Source organism: Miniopterus schreibersii (genome assembly GCF_964146895.1).
Source record: "Miniopterus schreibersii genome assembly, chromosome: 2".
Taxonomy (NCBI): Eukaryota; Metazoa; Chordata; class Mammalia; order Chiroptera; family Miniopteridae; genus Miniopterus; species Miniopterus schreibersii.
In genome coordinates, this window is record NC_138102.1 from 38,680,719 (window position 1) to 38,697,009 (window position 16,291).

At 42.9% G+C, this 16,291-nt stretch overlaps 1 protein-coding gene across 2 annotated transcripts in view; it reads left to right on the forward strand.

Annotated features, from left to right (window-relative positions):
• The window catches only part of ABCC4 (ATP binding cassette subfamily C member 4 (PEL blood group)), a 222,748-nt gene that overhangs the window by 169,951 nt on the left and 36,506 nt on the right, over nucleotides 1-16,291 (forward strand). For both annotated transcript variants that reach the window (XM_081130988.1, XM_081130989.1), the window contains exons 21-25: nucleotides 1,587-1,737; nucleotides 4,382-4,501; nucleotides 5,686-5,796; nucleotides 6,752-6,852; nucleotides 8,136-8,327. In XM_081130988.1, coding sequence (XP_080987114.1) covers nucleotides 1,587-1,737; nucleotides 4,382-4,501; nucleotides 5,686-5,796; nucleotides 6,752-6,852; nucleotides 8,136-8,327 — 675 coding nt within the window. The remainder of the gene's footprint in view (nucleotides 1-1,586; nucleotides 1,738-4,381; nucleotides 4,502-5,685; nucleotides 5,797-6,751; nucleotides 6,853-8,135; nucleotides 8,328-16,291) is intronic.

Sequence of the window (16,291 nt, forward strand, 5' to 3'; positions counted from 1 at the left end):
GGAGGCTCCAATAAGTCAAAAATTTTTTTCTGGACAGTAATAAACTTGGCCAAATTAGGGGCAAGCTTAAATATATCATAACTGCTGACAACACGGGCTCCTTGACATATGCTTTGCAGTCTGGGTCAAGTTGCTTTTCCTCTTCCTGAGCCTCAGTGTCTCCATCTATAAAATGACATAATATAACTACTACTCAATAGGGCTATTGTGAGAATTAAATGAGTTCATACATGTGAAGTATTTAATGTGCAGCCAGATACATAGTCAGCACACAGTAAATGTTAACTGTAGGTAGAAAACCAAGAAAGCAGAACCCCCTTCCAAAGGTAAACATTTATATATTTTCCCTTCTTTTCTGAGTACTGAATTTAGTTAACCACTTCTTTGTCTCTGTGTTTATAGCTGAATCTTCTGATTCCTCCTGTGTGATAACTGCTTGCTAATTTCCCTGGTGATATCTATTGGCTCATGATACTTTGGGATTCAAGTCTTACCTCCTCTGAGTCTCAGATTTTCTCATTACTATAAGGAAAATAGTAATGCCTGTCACACGGGGCTACTGAGTGTATCAAAAGAGCTAATCCCTAGAAAGTTCTTATCGTCGTGTTTGGCATAGAGTAAGCATTCGATAAATATCAATAGGACCATCCCTATGGTTTTCTTACTTCATTGGATGGGAAAATATTTCCTTCCCTTGCAACAACTCTTTGGATGTGAGAAATTTAATTCTAACAAAAAACTCATTAAATCTGTTTTTGAAAAGAATTCTTGATAAGGAGGTGAAAAAGGTTCCCAGACCCATTTCTAACACGTGGGTATGGAGGCTTCCCCACACCAACAAGCAACTCTTGGACGCCAGCAGGGTGTCTGAGAATTCAACTCAGTCCTAACACTACCTACCCAGAGATACAATCAGATTCCACAGGCAAAGGGCTCAGTCCTACAAGACCACGCTTCACTTCAGACTCACTTGCAACCCCTCCTTGGGTTCTGTTAATTTGTCAGAACCACTCATAAAACTTAAGAAAATCCGTTTACTCACTAGATTATTGATTGATTACAAAGAATACTAAGGATCTGAATCAACAGCCAGATGAAGAGACACATAGGGCAAGGTCCTGAATGAAGCCCAAGGAGATTCTGTCCTTGTGGAGCTTGGGGCTCATCATGGTGGCAAAGTATTTTGGTTTTCCAGCTTGGAAGCTCTCTGAAAAAAGGGCAAGGAACTGTCTTTGGGGGGTTTTATGGAGGCTTCATTATGCAGTCATGATTGACTAAGTCATTGGCCATTAGCAATTGATTCAACCTGAAGCCCCTCACTCCTTCCCCGGATATCAGGGTGTGGGACTGAAAGTTTCAATCTTCTAACTGAAGGTTGGCTCCATTGGCAATGAGTTCTGATCCGTAGGTGCTTTCCTAAAGTTACTTCATTAACATAACAAAGGATACCTTGATCACTCTCAACACTTAAATTCTGTGGGGTTTGGGAGCTCTGTGCCAGAAGTGGGGGCAAAGACCAAATATTTATTTATTATTATAAATCACAATATCACAGGGGACCTCTGTATCTATTTTCACTATTTCAGACATTTCTGCAAGTGACTGGTGTGGTAGGCGTGGCGGTGGCTGTGATTCCTTGGATTGCAATACCTCTGGTTCCCCTTGGCATCGTTTTCTTTGTTCTTCGGAGATACTTCTTAGAAACGTCAAGAGATGTCAAACGCCTGGAATCTACAAGTGAGTACCAAGGTGCTCAGGTTGGGAAGGCGATGCAAGCTAGCTTCCATTCATGCCATAATTCAGGAGACTCCTGAAATTCTGCGGACTATACTCCAAAATTTCTCACAAAGTTAACATTAGATAATTGAATATTAAAACCGCCATTAGTGCCTGGCTGGGCGTGGCTTAGTGGTTGAGCATCCACCTAGGATCCAGGTGATTGAGGTTCGATTCCCGGTCAGGGCACATGCCCGGGTTGTGGGCTCGATCCCCAGTCGGGGGCGTGCAGGAGGCAGCCGATCAATGACTCTCTCATCATTGATGTTTCTATCTCTCCTTCTCCCTCTCCTTTCCTCTCTCTGAAATCAAGAAAGATATATTTAAAAACAAACAAACACAAAATACCGCTATTAGTGTGGCCTTTAAAGTAGGTAGATCAGTGTCATACTAGGTGCAGTTTTCAGTTTAGCACAAGGAAAGAATGGAGTATGTGCATGGAATAATAATCTGTGGGAATGTGAGCACCGTGAAGATGGGGACCATTTCTGTCCTGGGCATGACATACTTCCTAATCCAGAGCAGGAAGGCAATAAACGTTTTCTTGAGATATAAAATATTTTATCATGTTTTAACTAATATAGAAGAAAAACAGAGATTTTTTCCCCCCTGAACTTACTAGAAATGACAAAGGAAAGGAAAAGATGAGGGAAAGGATAGGAGGTGTCAGGAAATACACTCATGTCAGAAGTGATACATTTGAAAAATATATTACTTTCACATACTCAAAAAATGGCAAATAAGTTGTGGTTGTTAATTGTTTTAAAAACGATAGGCATCGTTATTTTCAGTTTTGCTTTTTATTGTCACCAGTATTTGGTGTACTGCCGCACTGTTTGTGGTTTTTCTTCCCTGGGCTGTCCATATAAATGGATCCTGAAAATAATCCCCTCGGGAGGACACAGGAGAGGAATCAGTTTAGTCTATTACTCTGTTCAGCTTCCTAGTGTCAAAATAATGGGGAAAGCATTTTATGATTTATCATTCTGTTCTACAGGTAATCACAGAGGATGGACCAGTTCTGAGCTTATCTCATTAATGCACATATTTTATTATTGAAACAAAATTTGTAAGGAAAGTAGATAATAATATATTTCTTAAATCTACAAGGTTAATAGCCAAAACATAAAGAAGGAAGATATTTATATCAGAAACCTCAACTGTGGGCAGTTACTACAAACTAATACCAACTTAGCTTCCTGGAAGCAGGCTAAGGAGAGAAACGCTGATTCCCATGGTCTCTGTATGTACCAAGTGGAAAAATACAGGTTCATCAGGATAAAGGAGTTTTTGTTGTGGCAAATGTGTGTTTCCTTTTTATTAATAAGCTTTGGGGGGGTGTCATTTGTCCTAAGTATTTGCATAAAGACTAGTGGGTGAACAGTTTTGTAAAAGCTATAGAAAACTTTTCAGGCATCAAGAAAACCAGCTAAACAACTGTGAGGTTTGGTTTTCTGAGATGTTTTAACGGGATGGCGGAGCAGTGTTGTCTAGGGGTGTGTAACATTCTGCTGATATGACTTGTTACAATGACAGGACGTGGAGAAGGCAGAATAAGCTATAAGTTCCAACCATTCTTTTGTGTAGACAGCAAGGCTCAGTCATTTTCTGTTTGAGGCCACTATCTGAGCCAGACCCTGGAGCTCATGCACAGTGTGCTTTCAGAGAAGATGGCAAGGAAACGATTGGCCAGTCATGTGACATCAGGCTCCAAACCCAACGTGCAGTTACTCAAAAGAGAATGGCTGCTAAGACCACAAACAAATTCTGGGAGCGTGATGTCAGTGTCACATGCCACAGTGACCTCCAAACTCCAGGGCAAGTGTCCAGCGGGACAGTTATAAAAATATCTAACGGCTCCTTTAGCTGAAATTAAGACTCTTCAAAGGCACCTTGGCCATGCAGGTGCTGTGGGCACAGGGGAAGTGTAATACTCAGGTGTGCAGTGACCCATACAGAGACCCTTAGGGCACCAGCAGGTGCCAGTAAATGTACCAGGATGCAGAGAGAGAGCAGACTGCCCAGTCACCTTACGTATCATGCACCCGGCCTGTGCTAGGGACAGTTCCAGTTTCAGGGATATATTGACTTTATCCCAGCCGTTAAGAGGTTAATAATCGAAGGTGGTGACAGACACATAAGTAGCTAATCCTAATTCAGTGTGGTGAGTACTTTAACAGAAAATTCAATTTAAAACCACAACCGACTCAGAAGTTAGTGAACAGTAATCCCCGCCTGGAAGGGAGGTCAGGGAAGAACATGGAGGGAGGCCATGCTTGAGGAGGACCTTGGTGAACAAGTTAGCAAGGAAAGAACTCAGTTATCTAAATCTAGCTATGATTTGGGTCTGCCCAAAGGTAGGGCAGAGAGAAGCTTTTATTCCCAGGTAGTTAAAGGGAAGCATGGTGTGACCAGGAGTTTGAGGGTTGACCTGGAGGGTCCTCTCCAGAAGAGGCATAGTCCCTTCTGCCCGAGGCTGCCCTCTGGGCAGCTCTGGCTATGCTAGTTGTGGGACACGCGACAACAGAGGGCAGAAGGCAGTTGGTTTCCTTGCATCGAGTCTCTCTGACTTTTCCCTGTCATTGGTCTTTCTCTGCTTCCCCAGCCCGGAGCCCGGTGTTTTCCCACCTATCATCTTCTCTCCAGGGACTCTGGACCATCCGGGCCTACAAAACCGAAGAGAGGTTTCAGGAACTCTTTGATGCACATCAGGATTTGCATTCAGGTCTGTAAGTTTCTGGAAACGACTTCAAAGGATGGGACATGCCACTTCCTGAGGCTTGACCTTCCTCTCAGGTGGCCTTGTTGGCTAGCACTTCTCTCTGCCTCCCCCTCGGACCAGCCCCACATCCTGTCTCTGCACAACTCTGCCCTCTCCTCTCCCTTGGCATGACTCCTCTCAGAATCCTCTCCCCAGTCACACCACTGCTTTCCTCCCCGACTGGCTTGTGTTGTCCTTCATCACCAGACCCTGTGACTTTCTGACCCTTTGGGGCAGGAGTCAGCAAACTTTTTTTTGTAAAGAGCCAGATAGTAAATATCTTAGGCTCTGTGTGCCATATCGGGTCTGTCGCAACTACTCAACTTTGCTGTTGTAGCATAAACACAGGCAGAGATAATGCATTCGCAAATGACTGTGGCTGTGTTCCAATAAAACTTTATTTACAAAAACAGGTGGTGGGCCGTTCCTTGCCCACGGGCCATAGTTTGCCAACCCCTTTTTCAGAACATGTGGGATAGCAGAAGTGACTGAGGAAATCAGTTTCCTAATTGTCAGATTTGTCACCCATTCGATATATAATATTCTTTACATCAGTGAAGTGTTTTTCTATGGAGAAATTTTAGAATTTCCTCTAAGTTTATAAAATCCTGGTTCATCTTTCCGATCTTTATTATATTCTGAAGATGAAATGGCACGTAGAACGTCATATGCAGATCCCTTTAGTGAGATGATCATTTAGATACAGGCTCCTAAGGCATAAACAGTGTGTGCTGGGCCCTGCAGTAAGTATGAAAGGTGCTGGAAACAAGCTGGGAGGTGCACTCTCTGCTGTGGGAGCACTGGGAACAATCAACCATGTGAGAGGCTGAGCTTTGCGTTAAGGCCCAACTCCGCAAGAAATGCACCAATGAGACCATTTTTCCATGTCCTCTAGAACTATCTATTTCTGTTTAGAACCTGAGGGTTGAATTTTTTTCAGTGCATGCTCCCCACAAAGCCACTGTGCTGATTCCTAAGTATATCCACCCAGCTTTCTGGAATCTTCAGGTCTCTTGGGTGTGTGACTCTGCCGTCCAACTTTATATAAAAGTCTGTAGCTCAACTGAGCAAAATGTTCCCCCTCATTCAGAGCAGTTAATGTGGTCTTTCTCTTTTTTCATTGTGCTTACTATGGTTCACAAACCCAGAGGCTTGGTTCTTGTTCCTGACCACGTCCCGATGGTTCGCCGTGCGTCTGGATGCCATCTGTGCCATGTTTGTCATCGTTGTTGCCTTTGGGTCCCTGATTCTGGCGAAAAGTAAGTACAGATGGGAGTAACTATTTGTGGTATGATTAGAATGTATAGCTGCATTTACAAGTATTAAATTAAACTCTTGCCACCTTGTCTGATGTCGTATACTGTTTGGTTCTAGCGGATTTGTATTAGAGCGTTTGCAGTGTCAGGTTGAGTGTGATTCCGCAGCGTGGCGCACATAGGGGATCGTTGGGGTCTGGATGAGTTTCTTTTATCTTCTTTGAATGATGGGTTGAGACCTACACAAATGTAGCAAGCTGACCCTCTGAGCATCCTGGTAGTGTCTGGTAGTTGTGAGTAGAGAACCAAGTTTACTCTTAAGCATTTTGTCCTCCAGCTTAGGGCTTTAGATTTTAGCTTTAGGACCACTCAAGTGTCTTGGTTGTAGGTACCTAGTGCACGGGGTGGAGAAAGATACTCAGCAGGGAAGAATGTTATCCTCACTGCCACGTGGGTACCAGATGAGCGAGTGTTGGCGTGCATGGCTTGAATTCGCCCTCCCTAACTATTCCATGTTACAACACCAAATCGCAGCATCAAATAACAGAACAATGAGAGTAGTATTTTAGATTTGAAAGCGCTGGCTCTTAGAACCCACTGCTTTGTTTTTAGGTGTTTCCAACTGTAGTTGCATTGGACCTAGTAAGTGAAATCACATAATGGCCTTTGAAACCACAATGAGTAAAGTCTAAATGATGACTTCTTCACCTGTATCATACTGCCAGGTGTATGCAGTCCTTTTGGAATTAATAAACTCATTTAATAGTCTCTGTGAATTCGCAGTGAGGTTTTTGTGTCATGGTCTCAATCAAAAGATAATAAAAGTGTAGCTTTTACTATTATTGTATGCAAAGCGTCTAAATGTTTTGAAGGCGTCTTCCTGGTAAAGTGACAGAAGGAGCCAGACTCAGGGCTAAGAATGAGGCTGACTTGACTCCCCGTCGTCTTCCTTTTCCAGCTCTGGATGCCGGGCAGGTTGGCCTGGCGTTGTCCTACGCCCTCACCCTCATGGGGATGTTCCAGTGGTGCATCAGGCAGAGCGCCGAAGTCGAGAATATGGTAATGTTTATCTTAACGTTCTGAGCCTTTTCAAGTCTCTTTGCCATTCAATAGCATAAAAGCACTTCTTATGTAAAATATTAAAACTGTTATTTTTACATCGTAGCTAACAGAGCTTTTCAGATCCTTCTTCCATCTGTTTAAAGTTAATGTAGAATAAAATATATACATCTTTTTCTCAGTCTCATGTATGCTATGTCAGCAGGTTTTATATTCCTCACAAGCTGTCTTCAAATGTAATAAAGGTCTCTGTAGGAGGGAGGTTCTGAAATCCCAGAATGCATATAGGCTAATTTCTTAGAGGCCTGTATATATTTTTTTCCTTAATGGGTATTTCCTCGTTTCTGCTTAAAGAAAAATTCATTATTTTTAGGTTGTTTGTTTGTTAATTAATTTTAGCATTTAGCATTTTAGCATTGAACACCTGAGTTTTCTGGCATCCCTCCTTTCCGTAGGATAAGCTTCCTCTTGGAATGTGTAGTCAAAAGTGTTGAGTTGTGATTGTTTAGGAGGGCTTTGTCAATATGTAAGGTATTTCCTTTTTTTAAAAAAAAATATATCTTTATTGATTTCAGAGAGAGGAAGGGAGAAGGGAGAGAGAGATAGAAACATCAATGATGAGAGAGTCATTGATTGGCTGCCTCCTGCATGCCCCCTACTGGGGATAGAGCCCAAAACCCAGGCCCGGGCATGTGCCCTGACCAGGAATCGAGCCATGACCTCTTGGTTCATAGATCAGTGCTCAACCACTGAACCACACTGGCCAGGCTAAGGTATCTCCTTTTATGAATATTTGCACCTTCTCCTAAAAGGAGGAAAACAATATAAAATATTTTCATTTTGCTCTTCTGATAAAGTAGAAAGTGACTATAAAATGAGGTTTGATGACTACCCAGTTTAATTTGTCTATAACAGACGGCCCTTTTGTAGTATAAATTACTGATTAGTGGCTATAAGTATTCTTTTCTTTGACAAAATCCTCTTTTTTTATTCAGGTATGAAAAGTAGATAAATGAAATCTTAGCATTCATTTCTCTAAGTTCTTTTAGTTTTCATATAATGTCGAGGGAAGTAGCCATAAGTAGAAGTGTCAGAAGACAAGGAACAAGTTTTTAAATCATCCAAACCTTCATCAAACCCCTGCTTCTCTCCTTTGGGGGTGTTGAGACCTGAGATATCCTTAACCAACTGGGCATGAAACCGGAATGGTTCGTTTACAGTCTGTTAACACCCATAAACAAGACCCTCCATTCCTAACCCCCGTGATGTCCTGTGTCTTCCAGATGATTTCCGTAGAGAGGGTGATGGAATACACAGACCTTGAGAAAGAAGCGCCTTGGGAATACCAAAAACGCCCTCCGCCCACCTGGCCCCACGAAGGAGTGATTGTCTTTGACAACGTTAACTTCACATACAGTCTAGATGGGCCTCTGGTACTGAAACACCTGACAGCGCTCATTAAATCAAGAGAAAAGGTTTGTTTAAACCACCTTGCCTCTTTAAGATTTCAACTAAAGGTTTAGCTGCTGCGTCTGCTTGTTGGCTGCCTGGTGAATGAGTCTGTTCTTCTGTGGATGCAAATTGGTTATTGGTCAGTCTTTCTTGGAGACTGACCGTGAGTGTGATTGCCAGTGTTTCTCTCCTTGTGGTGTGAGCGGCCTCATGGTGATTGGTGAGCCCTGGGCCCCAAGGCAGGAACTTAACCTGACCCAGGATATGGAGCCAACATCTCGTTACTCATTTCTAAGCCTGGGAAGTCCACCCTGGCCACTTGTCACTAACTCTCCAATATCTAGTTCCTGTTGATTCTTACTTCTTTGTATTTCTCACTCCTCTTTCTCCCCATGGTGGCCTTCAGTCGCAGCCCTTCTCTGTCCCTTGGCCCATCCCATGTACTTGTCCTCCTCTAACCCATCCTTTGCTCTCCCACCAGCAGACTGCTTCTCTCTGAGACATAGATTTGACCCCTATGGGTCCCCCGCTAGCTCCTGGCCTGGGTGAGGCACTGCTGGAACAATAGCAAGACCCCAGGTCTGCTCCAGCAGGGGCTATGTGTGTGGCCAGCTCTTAGCCACCAAAGAGGATTCTAGAATCCATGACCCAGTCAGGACACAGGAACCAGAGCCCCCAGCTGGAGTCAGTAAAGGGCCCAGAGGCTCACTCAGAATCGATGGAAGGAAGCCCAAGGGGGTGGGGATCATACACATGGGAGACCAGCGGGAAGTTTGTGACCTGGTCCTGCCAGTGTCTAAGTCCACCAGCATTGGGACTTGGGGCCTTAGCTGGGACCAGGGCAGGCACTTAAAGAAGTGGTTAAACCAGAACAGACGAGGCTGTAGAAAACTACTCCCACCTACCCCTCCAGCCTCAATTCCTAACGTGCCCACATCCCCTGCACTCAGCTAGTGTGTAGGTTTTGCCAAAGCATCAGTCCTCCTTGCTCCCTTACCTCAGAGACCCTTCCCTTCCATCACCTGGCTGGTGAAAGTCTCCTCATTTTCAGAGTCAACTATAATGTATCTGCCTCTGTGATACCCTCAATTCTGCTGCAGCATCTTATATGTTCTTTTAAGTACACCCGTGTTCATAGAAGGATTCGTCCCAGTAGCCAAAAGTTGGAAGCAACCTGAATGTTCATCAAGGGATTAATGGATAAACAAAAACAAAAAACTGGTAGATCCATACAATGGAATATTATTCAGCCTTAAAAAATGAAGGAAATTTTGACACATGGATGGACCTTGAGGATATTATGCTAAATGAAGTAAGCTTGGCACAAAAGGACATATGCTATATGATTCCACTTATGAGGTTAGTAGAGTAGTCAGATTCACAGAGACAGAAAGTAGAATCATGGTTGCCAGGAGCTGGGAGGAGAGGCAAGTGGAAAGTTAGTGTTTAATGGGTACAGAGTTGTGTTGCAAGGCAAAAAAGAATTCTGGAGATTGGTTGTATAACAGTGTGAATGTACTTAACACTATTGAACTGTGTACTTAAAAAACAGTTAAGTTTTGGTAAACTTTTTGTTATGTGCATATTACCACAATTAAAAAATAAAAGGTAGCACTTATGCCATGCTTTGTAATTAGGGGTCTGACCTCACAGTACACGGAGGCTTCTTAAGGTCAGGGAGCATCTTATTTTCATCTTTGTTCCCTAGAAAATGGCATCCTACAGGGCACACAATGGATGCCAAGGCTCTGCTGGCTGGGAGAGTGAGTAATATGCAGGTATGAGGCGACCAGTAACAAAAACAGTCAGTCAGGACAGCTCCTGTAAACAACCCATTACCTAGATGTGTTAAATACCTTAAGCACTGCTCTTTTAAGCTCCTTCCACCACAGACCCACTTAGTGGACTATAGCCATAATTTAATGAATGATACCCCTGTGACATGAAAGAATAAATGTTCAACTTAATGCCCAAATGATACCCGAGGAGCAGCTTTAGTGAGTCACGTGGCACACGCTGGCTCCTCATTATTTCCAGCTATATTGTAGGTCAGGAGAAAGGCGAGGACTGCTGTGTCGGGAAAACATTAACTACAGCTCTCCGTAGAGTCCTGTCCCTCAGAGCAGTCGGGGAGGTTCGCTCACTGGCAGACACTGTCCATCAGGTTTCAAGTGCCAGATGCAATTCTGTGAATTTGCACATGACTTAAATTTCCCAGGAAACCATACAGAATGAATTGTCTAAGGAACTCGGTCCTACAACTTAGAAACATAACAGGTTTGTATTCTTCAGTCTAAAAACCCCCAAGTCATAGGATTATCTGAGATTAAAATGTTTGAGGGAAAACTGAATTTGGAGACTGAGTTATGGTAACTCCAGTAACTTGGCTTTTGATTCATCTCTGTCCAACCACAGTATCACCTTTAGCTCCATTTGTGTGTTTAGAGATCGTACCCAGCCATCGTAGTTGTGAATGATTTCGCTTTGCCTGTGAAGATCCCGCATCTCATCTCCACACCTGTACCAGCCCCTGTTGCTCTGGGACACCCTTTTGTCTGGCATTTCACTGAGAGAATGTTCCCAAAGACATGGGAATGTGTCAGCACAGCAGAAATGCTGCTTTATTCCCTTTATTTCCTCTGCTGTCCAGATTCCTGGAAGTTGCAGTAAACAAGAAAGTCTAATAGGTACTAAGCAGGAATCTAATTCACAGAAGAAATAGCAAGTAAAAGAACCAAAATGAGGTAAATAGTACCCTAGGCTTCCTGGTTAGACTCTAAACACTGGCTGCATTTTTCATTTAGATGATTTTGAGGTTGATTTGATCATTTTAGAGAGTACTGGGCCATTTTAAAGCATTTCGCAGCTCTAGAGGTAAATTGATTTTGGTTCATTATTATTTTTTTGCTCAGAGCTCTTACTTGGATAATACATTTTACAGATGCGTACTAGACCTTGCTATAATGTGCAAAAATATTAGTTTTCTACATTTTCTCCTTTTTTACATAATACTTTCTCAGAAACTCCTCCCTTCATTCCCAGATTATCCCACTTCCCATGCCACTTTCTGATTCCTTACTGCTCAGACTGGTTGCAAGGGCCAGCAGCACCATCACCTGGGCTTCTTAGAAATGCAGAATCTGAAGCCCACCCAGAGCTCTTGACTCAAAATCCCACTTGAAAAAGACCCCCCCCCCCCCAATCAAGTTCTCTCCCTAAGGCAGTTTTTGATGACTAATAGCCCATGATTCCCAAGAAATGTCCTTTGACAGTTTGAAATTAAGTTCATGAATTACCCCAACCCCAATGGTTGAGCACTGTGCTCTAGAAAGTTCTATGTCACTTGCCACCCTACCCTTTTGTTTACAATTGTATTCTACAAATTGTGGATTTATATTGTAATTGAATTCCGTGTGATTCCAAGTTTATGCATTTATTTGCATCTTTTCAGTAAAGTCTGTCTTCTTCACAGGCAGTTTGTATCCTGCTGTCTGGCCTTTTCCACACCAGCCTCCTGCAGAGACCGAGGTGTTTCATCATAGGCTGGGCCCCGCCTGGGCCCCACCTGGACCCAGAGGCATAGACAGCCAGGTGTAGCAATATATTTGAGGCCCTTTCAAAAGTTAGTCTTACTGCCCTAAGCAGGGCACTAAGTGGTGCACATGGTACTGTTTTCCAGATTTTTCTCTCCCAGCCCCAGCTGAGGGTGCCAGTTCTCCTTGTTACAACGAGCCCACCCAACCTTAGGGACCCTCTTTGCCCAGAGATGTCTGCTCTTTCGTCCCACCCACCACATTCTACTCACCCGTGTCCACGTCATGCTTTAACTGTCTGGCAACAGGATCCATATGTTAGGCCAGTTCCTTTAACCACAACTACACCTCTCCCACTTTCTCCCTGCTTGCTAGACAGAAGGACATCATAAGGTGCCAGGCCATCCGGGTGATACGGAGACCATGAGCAGAATGGGCAAGAGGCAGACAGAGCTGGGTTTGAGTCCTGCCACTTCTAGGCTCTATTATTTCAGGCAGGTTAATTGGCCTTACTAAGGCTCCATCTCTCTCTTGCAGAATGGAATAGGACCTAACCTCTAGGGCTGTTGTACAACTTAAACAAGATAAGACATGTAAACCACCTACTAGCCCCGAGACCAGCACAGAGTAAACACTTGGACAAGAATCGCTGTCGTTATCACAGGGTGTAAAATGAGGATAACCCCTCGCTGGCTGCACACATGGTTGGCTGCTCCTTGAAAATGAAGGATTGGCTATTTGCAGTTGTATTTATGGTTATAGACCATATTTATGGTTATTTGCTGTGTCTGTCTTCTCTGTTCAGCTTATTGTATACCTAGACAATATGGTGGTAGATTTTCCATAAAAGCAGCCTGAGCTAAACTCTTCAACTCTCTGCGAAATGCCTCCTTTGTGCAGGATGCCACAGGTAATACAAATTGTACAAAGGTGAGCCTAATACAGATCCTGCTGTCAACACATGCAGTCCAGTAGGAGAAACAAGGGAATATAAGCATGCTGCTACATGAGATAGAAGGAGGTCACGGTTTTTAAGGAAGTTTAGAAAAAGACGATATAACGTGTTAGGGACAGGTAGAACGTCTCCGAGGAATTCAGCACTTGAGACAGAATCTGGACATGTAGTTAGGATTTTAGTATCTGGAAATGCATGGGAAAGACATTCCAGGTGAAGGGACCAGCATAAACAAAGGCACCATGTCTTGATTCAATGAATGAAGAACTAGGCACCTGCAGAGTCTGCAGGGAAATGAACTACCGGGTATATAACACTCATTTTCACTCTTAACCTCCACAACTACCTAGTAATCGCAAGGAAGCTGACTTGTGGAGATTAAGGATGGAGAGGTTAGTTGGGACAGTTTTGTATAGAAGACCTCCCGGTGCACAGACAAGCACAGAGATGTCCTTGGGAAGGTTAGCCCAAGAAGTAAGTGCACATGGACCATAGTGGGAAGACTGGAGGGCAGGAAGCCACTGTCTATTGTGTACTTCTAGCAGGACGTAATGGGGAACATGATTCCACTTTTTGGAATGAAACTCATGTCAATTAAAACAAAGTTGTAACACCCAGGTTTGTGAATGTGCAGGGAAACGGGTAGGAGTAGAAATGGGTATCATATTTCTGGAGGGTAGTTTGGCAGTACTTAATAGCCTCCTTTGAAAATGTTCATACCTGTCTCTCAGCAATTCCACATCTAAGAATTCATCTTAAGGAAATAATTAAGGTTGTTTGCAAAGATTTAATTTCAAGGATATTTAACACAGAGTTATTTATAATAGCAAAACATCTACAAATAGGGGATTTGATGAATAAATGATCACATACTGCAATATTATGTAGCCATTAAAATAAATGTTATGAAATATTAAACAAAAGCAGGTTATAATAATATATTCATATTAATCCCATTTTTGTTTAAATATATGAGCTAGTATCTTTAAGATAACACACACAAGTCCAGAAAGAAAATACATCAACATTTTAAGAATGGTTTTATCAGGGTGCTGGATTTACTGCTAATATTTCTTTACTTTCACATTTACTCGCAGTGATTATGTTTAAGAAAAGATTTTGTTTTATTTTGTTTTTTAAATGGTAATGCAACCTTGCACACAGGTGATTGACATTATAATGAGAGGATCGGGGTTATGACACATTGCAGAAGTAAGATCTTCAGGGCCATGCTGGCATTGGAAAAAGCCAGAAATAAGCTGAATGTCCTGAGCCCAGTGGGGAAGTCAGGAGAAGCTGCTGTTGTGAGTGGGGCATTGGGTATTGATCATGTTGAATTTGATGTATGAAGAGAGATGCAGGTGCAAATGTCTAGCATGTTGGTGGTGGTATCAGAGACCAACCTTGGCCTAGTTGGGAAAACATAAAGGGGCAGTTGCAAAGTAGCTAAAACAAGACTACCTCAAAGCGTCTCTTTGGTGTTATGAATGTAAACTTACTGATATTGGTGACATTCCCTGTGGGCAATAGGTAAAACCCACTGATGGCCTGTGAAAGACTCAGGCTTAGTTTTGATGACCAAACAGCAGAGAGAAACAGAGGCAGTTTCCTTTGAGTTGCCTTTTTCTCATTTCCCTCACTTGAGTTTGGAGCTCCCAGTCCTGTGGTCATGAGCAGCCCTTGGTGCCCTCTGCCACATCGAGGCCATTTACCCGAAGTCTACGAATGTTCCCGTTTGAATGGCTGGATCCGTTTCAGGAGATCTGATAGCACAGGAACATCCACATTCTCAGAGACACGGTTCTTGCCCGCGTCTTTATGTGCGTTGATTTACCTATGAGATCACCAGAAATGCAGAGAAACACACCCGGGCCGTGCATATATGCACTGGGACCCACCTTTAAGTAGAAAATGGCCCAACCTGTAAAATATAAAGGAGGGCTACCGTAAGGTACAACGTGGCCTCAAGATAATAAGATTAGCTAAAGCCATTTTTCTTCCATTTAATCTCCATAAAGATAAATTTTTTTTTTTGAGAGAAAAAGATTGCTTACCTCCCCACACAGTGTCCCCCTCAGAGCGCTCCCTAATGAATTCCTGAATGGTAAGCTCCTCTGAGCCAGCTTCCCAGGCAACCCAGCCAGGGAAGGAAGTGTGAACGAAGATGAAGATATATATGAATTTGGGCAGGAAGGATTTCAGACCTGATATGTTCTGTTTTCTTCAGTAAAATTGGAGACAAGGTCATTTCAGAAGAGAAAGGGATGCCCCCTGGCCAGTGTGGCTCAGCCAATTGCAGCGTCATCTGTACAACAAAAGGTGTCGCGTTCAGTTCCTGGCCAGGGCACATATCTAGGTTGCAGGTTTCATTCCCAGGTTGGGGTTGGGGCTCGTGCGGGAGGCAACCGATTGATGTTTCTCTCTCTCTCCCTCCCTTCCTCTCTCTAAAATCAGTTAAGTAAGGGATGCACTCTAATCCTTGCAGTGTTGTAGTGTTAGAGGAAAATTAAAAAGAACTCACCTTCCAGCAGTGGGTAAATGGCTGAGTAAATTCTGACATATCATTTGGACAAAATATGTAATTAAGAAAACGATGTGTCAACATAGAAACATTGTGGCTCAGTGGGAATGAGGAGACTCAAATCTACGGAAGAGGTTTGAAACTGGTTTAGAAAAGCCACCGAGGGTTAGGGTCTGCCCAGTAGCCTGATGTTCCCAATCAGCTAGTCGTGTGATTATTGCCAGTAATTTTGACATGGAAGCAGCAACAAAGACAAAAAAACCCAAAATTAATACAGTAAGAAAAACAATGTAGTCAAGAGAGAGGGTGTAGTTATAGTGATTCAGGGCCTAGATGCTATAATCAGGGTCTGGAGTTCAAATCCTGGAACCCGCATTTAAGAATTAAAGGTGGGGCTGACTTCTCAGGTGTGCAAGAATGCCATTCAGAGTCCTGGTCTCTGAATGGTCTTGTGTTCTGGTTAAAAGCCCTGCTGACACTGTCTTGAAATTCTTATTTATCTTCAAACATGTGTTAAGTCTGATGGGACAATGAGACATGCATGTGAGCAGAGGACATGTGCACATGTGTGCGGCCCTCCTTACTTACTGCCTCACTTGCATATAAAAAATGATTTATTCTTTTTTGAAATGCCATTATTGATTTTACAATTAAGCTTTAAATCTTTGGAGGTATTCAAATGAGAAAATATATATAGTTCCCACCATATAATCAGTGCTCAGAAAGGTTTAGTTCTTCTGTGTTTAAAGCTATGAGTTCTTTAAATCTACTGAATTAATTTACAAATGATTGAAAGCATGTCTTATGCCCCTCATTGATTCCAGATTCCTAAATAGAGATATCATCTCTTGGGAAGGCTCCCACCAGGGAATTTTCAGTTGGGCAAGCTCATTGATTTAGAAAAAACAAAAACAAATAAACAACCCCCTTCCCCCCAAAACACACCAGTTTCTGCAAAGAGATTTAAATGCACACATA